The sequence below is a fragment of the Pundamilia nyererei genome, unplaced genomic scaffold (genome assembly GCF_000239375.1).
Source record: "Pundamilia nyererei isolate P.nyererei 1_Seehausen unplaced genomic scaffold, PunNye1.0 scaffold00127, whole genome shotgun sequence".
NCBI classification, from domain to species: Eukaryota; Metazoa; Chordata; class Actinopteri; order Cichliformes; family Cichlidae; genus Pundamilia; species Pundamilia nyererei.
In genome coordinates, this window is record NW_005187528.1 from 299,697 (window position 1) to 307,006 (window position 7,310).

At 39.0% G+C, this 7,310-nt stretch overlaps 1 protein-coding gene across 1 annotated transcript in view; it reads right to left on the reverse strand.

Annotated features, from left to right (window-relative positions):
- Window positions 1-7,310, reverse strand: part of srrm4 (serine/arginine repetitive matrix 4) — a 61,866-nt gene that overhangs the window by 9,757 nt on the left and 44,799 nt on the right. The window contains exons 3-7 of the mRNA XM_005743051.1: window positions 6,627-6,710; window positions 6,423-6,503; window positions 6,308-6,334; window positions 6,002-6,052; window positions 341-424 (exon numbers count right to left, since the gene is read on the reverse strand). Coding sequence (XP_005743108.1) covers window positions 341-424; window positions 6,002-6,052; window positions 6,308-6,334; window positions 6,423-6,503; window positions 6,627-6,710 — 327 coding nt within the window. The remainder of the gene's footprint in view (window positions 1-340; window positions 425-6,001; window positions 6,053-6,307; window positions 6,335-6,422; window positions 6,504-6,626; window positions 6,711-7,310) is intronic.

Here is a 7,310-nt window from a genome sequence, read left to right on the forward strand (position 1 = left end):
ATTAATTTATATCAGAAAGTATCCAGATATGCTTCTAGCTTTTAGAAATCTTTATGCAGTCAGCCCAGTATGACCCATAAAAGACATCTTTCATAGTATCACACAACCAGAAATTTGCTATATGTCATTATAATTGAGTGTATTGATCTCTAGAGTGCATTTGCAGCCATTTTCTGTGCAGCTGTGATAAGGCCCGGTTGTGCCTGAGTCTGAGGAAGTCACCTCCACCTTATCAGTCATCTCTGCGATGTGACCAAGAACTCGGCAGACACCTCAGACTGATAAGATTAACCAAGGGAGCGGGCTGGGGGTGGGGTGGAAGTGGGGGCGCTGGGCCTACCTGTCCTCTGTTGAAGATTGACAGGAAGAAGTCTCTGACTCTGACCTCCGATACCGCCGTCTCCGACGTGAGTGAGTCCGAGAACTGAAACAAAACAAAGAAAAAAAAAAAAAAAACACGTAGAGAAGAAGCTAATATTATGATTAGTTTTTTTCACAAAAAACTCCACTAAAGTAGCTTTACATAATCCCTGTCTTCTTGGGCTTGACTTTGGTTTAACTGTTCAAAACATATCTTTTTGCGCTCTCTTCCCCCTCCCTTTAAGACAACCATTTTATCTGATCGGTGGGCCATTGCAAACACAAGGTCTCTACAGCCTGGTGTTAGGACTTCTGTGTTGATTGGCAGGAAGAACAGTCAGAGCTGTGTGATATATTAAGAATATTTTCTTTTTGTAACACCATTCAAAGAGCAGGAAAAGAGGAGTAAAGCGTTTTAATCATAGCGATTACCAAGACTGACTTAATTATTTGAAACTTTGGCAGTTTTTGCAATTGTATTATTATTAGTATTGTAACTAAATAAATAAATGTATTATTTATTCCATCAATTAAACATACATTGTACAGGATTTACAACAAATTTTACTAATGTCCCAGCTACACATGAGACCTATCAAGCCAAACATGCAAGCAAATAGCATAGCTGCACTTCTCCAAAGATCAGCAGTACAAGAAAACCATTATGCAAACCATTTAGTTTTGAGAGAAACTTGAATTTCTGTTATATGTGTGCCTCTACAGTAAGACCAAAAAAAAAAGGATTACGAATTTATTAAAACTTTTTTGGGCACCTTTCTTTTGTCTTCCAGAGTTATCCAGAAATCACACTTTCCAAAGTTTATGTTCATACTACAGGACAGTTTGCCATGACCTGTGTATGTCATTCTCAAACAGAAGCCTCCTCTGCTATCACATGAAGCAACGCAGAATTGCTAACTGGCAAACAAATCCACACTGACTCCCAACAACTTTACAAATTTACAGCCAAAATAAATATATTTAGAGCCTGGTCTACCCCCTCTTTATGATAAATATGAACGAATACATGTGATGAAGAATAAAAATCGAACTTTTAAATTGTTGTTCTTTGTTCTTTTGCCTTCCTTCAGCTGCTCCCATAAGGGTCGCTACAGTGGATCACCTACCTCACCCTGGCACCTTCCTCTGTCACACCAACCCTCTGCATGTCCTCCTTTACTACACCAATGAATGTTCTCTGTGTTCTTCCTCTTTTTCTCCTGCCTGGAAACTCCATCTTTAATGTCCTCTGTCCAATATATCCATGATCCCTATGTGCAGTTCCAAACCATCTCAGCCCTTCTTATCTAACTTTGTCTGCAGTCCGCTCAACCCGAGCTGTCCATCTGATATACTGATTTCTACTTCTGGTCATCCTGGTCACTCAAGAAAATATGAACATCTTCAGTTCTGCCACCTCCAACTACACATCCTGTCTTTTTGTAAGTGCCACTCAGTAGTAATGATCTCACTACCATCCTGTAAACCTTCCCTTTCATCCTTTTGTGCCTTCTTTCACGAATCACTCCTGACTCTTGTCTCTGCTTTAAATGTGCATATAATGTACATCGCCACTTGGAGTGACAGGTTGATGTTATGTTCTGTTCTCTATTCATTTGCACTAAAATACATTAAAACATTATCTCTTTAGTTTTTCTAGTAAGTTCATTGTGGTGGCTATTTAACTTCTTTTACAAAGCAGAGGACTGCCATATACACATTTAATTGACATGTGCTATTTGTCCAATTATCTGCAATTCAGCAGAGGCAAAAATGGCCTCACTAGTAGTCCTTTAGTTTGGATAAATGCAAGAAAACAAACTCAAACCACAATACTCCACATCTGCATGCTTTCACATTGTTTATGTTGGACAGCCAAACATTTCTGTGCATCTCTAATTGGTAGCAGCTATAGTTTTTCTCCTTTCCCCACATTTTTAAACAAGAGTAGTGCTAATGCAAAAAAGTGTCTTGTAGCCTACTGGTAGCCAGAAGTTTAAAGATGAACAGACCAAAAATGACCCCTGCATACGTTTTGTCTTGAGAAAGATGTTCACAAAACAGAATTAGATTCTCATTTAATATCACACTGAATTATGGATGCTCCTCTTTAATTGAAAGCTGGTGACTAGACAGTTCTGATTTTGCCATCCAAAAAAAACTGTCTTGGAAAAAGGTGAGGCTTTAAAATGGTAGTCAAGCCAGTCTGTTATGGTGCCTACATCTATATTTTATGTGCAGTCTGTGGCCTTTCTCCACCTTGAATTTTCAGCTATCAATGTCAGTGTTTACAGTGGAGTGACTACTTTTCAATTTACTATTCTGTTTACTGTTAAAACAACACTGAAGACATTAAGGCTGTCAAATTTTAGTCATATACTGTATCGCCAAATCACAACAACAGTTGCCTCAAGGTAGTTCATATTGTAAGCTAAAGACTGTACAATAATACAGAGAACACCTCAACAATCAGATGATACCAGCAACCTCTGTGTGACAGTGGGAAGTTAAAACTCTGTTTTAACAGGAAGAAACCAAGAACCAAGGCTAGATGGATCCATGCTTTCATGTGGTTTATGCCAAATCCTGTCCCTATCATCTGAACATCAGCGCAGAAATCAAGACTCATCAGACCAGGCAACATATTTTCAGTCTTCTGTGTTCCACTTTTGGTGGGCTTATTCAAAATGTAGCCTCAGCTTTGTGTTATTAGCAGACAGGAGTCATTTGACACCAAGTGTGGTATCCTGTTGCTGCAGCTCGTCTGCTTGGAGGTTCGATGTCTTGTGTGTTCAGAGATGCTCTTCTGCATTCCTTGGTTGTAATACGTAGTTATTTGAGTTACTGTAGTGCTCATATCAGCTCATAGCAGTCTGGCCCTACTCCTGTGAACCCTGACAACAACAACAAGGTCAACAAGCTGGATCTGTAAACCCTAGAGATTGTGGTGTTGAAAATTTCAGCAGCCTGACCGGCACCAACTACCAAAGTCTAGGGATGGGTACCGGTATCCGGTGCCATGATGGCACCGGTTCTGACATAAACGGTAGTAACCAGACCGAAAAACAGCGCACATTTCGGTGTTTTATTTCGGTGCTTTTTTTTCCTGAGCTGTGATACACTTTGATTTCTAGCCAATCATTTTACGTTTCCGAGGATAGTAGGCGGGTCCAGGTACGTACGTTCTTTTAGAGCAGAGCAACAGATTAAAAATGCCCAAGGCGAAGCGGTCAAAAGTCTGGCTGTACTTCACAGCAAAATATGCAAACTCAGCAGCCTGCAACAAGTGCTTTAAGGTGATACTGTGATACTGCGTAAAGGAGGTAACACCTCGAATCCAATGAAACACCTGGCGATGCATAGCGTTTTTTTTTTAAAGCCGAAAAATGCGCCGTATTTGATAGTTTGCTGCCAGACCTCACACCGAGCACATCTACTGTGGGTGGGTTGCCTGTTATCCAACATCCCCCAAAAACACGAAGAGGAGAGTCCTGGCCCCTAGCCCTGCCAGTGTAGCAGAAATGATGAGGATGATGATGCAGCAGCAGCCATTCTTCTCTGCGTGAGTAGCTTAATGTTGTTCGTGTGTAATTTACGTTTAGTAGGCTAACCACGTTATTAAATTAATGTATGTAAGGTGAACTAGCAAACACCATCGTAGTTACATGCGGCTGTCTTCTTGTTTGATGGCAGATACTCCCTTCACCCTGGCCAAAAAGGCTAAAATGACCAAAGAAAAAGTGGGAAACAGTTAAACATGAGAGGTTTTTGGAAAAAGTTTGTGTTTTTTCCATTATTTAAGCACTGCTTCCAGCCAAGAGTGATAATACCATATGTGCCACATAGCTGCAGAAAAAGCTAACATTGTTATCTTTTTACAAAAAAAACCAGCTGAACATGAGAGGTTTAACGATCAATTTTGTGTTCTCCATTCTTTAGGCACTGATTTGAGCACCGTTTAAGCACCGGCACCGTTTCAAAAGTACCAGTTTGGCACCGGTATCGGCTAAAACCTAAACGATACCCATCCCTACCAAAGTCTCCTAAGTCAGTGGCCCCCAACCCCCGGGCCGTTTATAGCTCCATGAGCCATTTGGTACCGGACTGTGAGAGTTGAGGCTCGAGTGTGAAATTTATGGTTTTCAGAGTTTTTATCAGTTTTTATCGTTACTTTCTTTAATCGTTTTTATCGTTAACTTGTTTTCTCTGGGTCTTTTCCTGTGTGTTATGAATAAATCTTCTTTTTTTTGGTACTGGTACTGGTTTTATTTTGTAGTATTTATCCACGGCAACTTTTTTTTTTTTTTTTCACAGCATATGTGATTTATTCTTAATAAATTACATTTTCCATTGAACCACATCATATAACAGTTTACATCCTGAGCTGATATCAACATATCAGTTAAAACGAAATTTGATGATTGAACAGCAACTTTAAAAAAGCACCAATCAGGAAGGGCACAGTGTGAGAATAACACAAGCATTATTGAATTTCATCCTTACTTTGATTTATTCTTTTTTTGTGCTTATTGCTCCAGCTGCACATGGAGTCCACACCTTTCTCACTGACGTGAGTGGTTTCGATAAAGGTACAGGGACACTTGCCTCTCTCAGTAAAACCTCAGAATTTTCACTCAAATTAAGGATTTGTTTTTCAAGTCACATTAAGAAAAGCATCCTTAGAGATTGTAACTACTTTTTCCAAGTGCTCTCAACAAGTAAAGGCTCAGTAGTAAGACAGCGTGCAGTAATAAGTAATATCTAAAGTTAAAACAGTTATATCTTTTGTTGACTTTGTTGATATATCCACGGCAACTTAAAGGCTGGTCCGTGAAAATATTGTCAGACATAAACCGGTCCGCGGCGCAAAAAAAGGTTGGGGACCGCTGCCTTAAGTCACCTTTCTCCCAAATTCTGAGGTCAGGATCAGAATCAGGAAGAAAGGTCAAATACAGGCATTAGTGAGGTGCTGCCATGTGATTGGCTTATTAAATATTTGTGTTAACGAGCAGTTGAATGGGAGTGCCTGATAAACAGGCCAGCTTTTATTTATTTAACGTCAAAATTGCATATGTCACATCATCACCTTATGTTTCTTTATTGGCTACTCTGAGTGACAGGTCACATTAGCGAAGGGAAGAGTACAACAGAATGACAAAGTCATGAACGAGTGAAGTGATCTGAATAAAAGAAAAGAGAATAAAGAGTTGTAGTCAGCTGGAAAGCAATGGTTTCCGTTCAAGTCAGCAGCTACCGAACATGGCTCTGTGCTTACAAACAACAATGCGCTCATCCAAAGTCAAATTATAAAATGTTGCAAGATCACAGCATGAAATTGGTTTCTCTTACCCTCTTTCACCCATTTTTCTCTCTTTGTGGCTCAAGTGTTCAATCAGTTTTTCTCTTTGCAAAGGTTCTTTCACGCTTAGCTCAAGAAATATAAAAGCGGTACGTTTCTGTATTCACCTATCTTGCCCTTACAGGATAGTATTTTGCAGTATCCTCTCTTTTTCCTCCTCGACAGTGGGTATTCTGAAAATACTGGATGGACTACCATTGCTGGAAGAAGAGGAGGTTGTGAGGGGGAAAAAATAGTGTAGGACCTGGAGAGTACATTCTGATGCAACAGTCACACACTGACCTTTTCTTGTGCTTGCGTTCATCCTTCCTCTTATGTTTTAAACTTGAAGAGCTGTTAGGATGAAAGAGAATAATATCATGAGAGAGCGGTATTGATACTGACGAAGCCTGCACAGACAGCTTGCATACTTGCTGATACTAAAAGAGAATTGCGTTTCAGGTGGAAATCCAGTAATCTTGCTGAAAGCAGGCACCAACTGTTACACAGGAACTCATCCTGTTATGAACCGTCTTTCTTTTAGAAATGAGATGTGCACAGTGCAAGCAGACATGCAGAGGTTATAGAAGAAAAAAATCATATATGTACCTGTGTTTTGACTTCTTGGAGGTATACCTGAAAAGGGAAACAAGATGATTTAAGTCATAAATATAAAACTCGTGCAACTGTTTTTGTATATTGTTTTAACATTTACTGTACTTACCTGTGCCGCTTGCTTTTCTTGGAGCTCTTCTTCTTCTTCTTTTTCTTCTTCCTCGGTGGTGACAGGCTGTAAGAAGGAGACCTAAATAAGGAAAAATTTTAAACTAAATATGAATTGAAAGCATTCCTCTGCACAAACCTTGGTTTATTTATTTCCACACCAACACACATCACACTGCAGTGTCATCTAATTTTGGAAACTGACCTTTTCCTCTTCCTCTTCCGCTCAGACTTCCTCTTCTTCTTCTTCCTCTTTGGCCGAGGGGAAGGTTCCTCATCAAAGGACGGACTGTGAGCAAATTCAGAGCAGAGGGGACACGTTTGTTATCTTTTTGGGATCCAATGAATGATACACAGTCTTACATTCAAGAATTTCACAGCGATTTTTGATCTACTGAATCGAAAATATTCTGACTTATATTCTTTCAAGATTACTCAATGCAGAAGCCTTTACACCTATAAAGAAATTTAAATGAATTTCTAATAGCTCAATATCCCTAAGAATTATGCTGTACAATTTTAAAGCTTGGACCAGCTGTTTGTTTAACCCTCCGGGGTCCAGAGTATAATTGGCTGTTGTTGACTACTTTTGATTATACCTCTATATTTTACCTTGCCTTGTTTGGTATCATTCTTTTCAGCAATGGTACCACATGTCTGAATTTAAAGGTTTTTTTCTTCTCATTTTCACATACTCTATTAACACATTAAATCTAAAATCAGATGCGAATGCAAATATATATATATATACATACATATGTATGTATGTATGTATGTACATACGTATGTATGTATATATATACATACGTATGTATGTATATATATACATACATATGTATGTATGTATGTATGTATGTATGTATGTATGTATGTATATATATATATATAT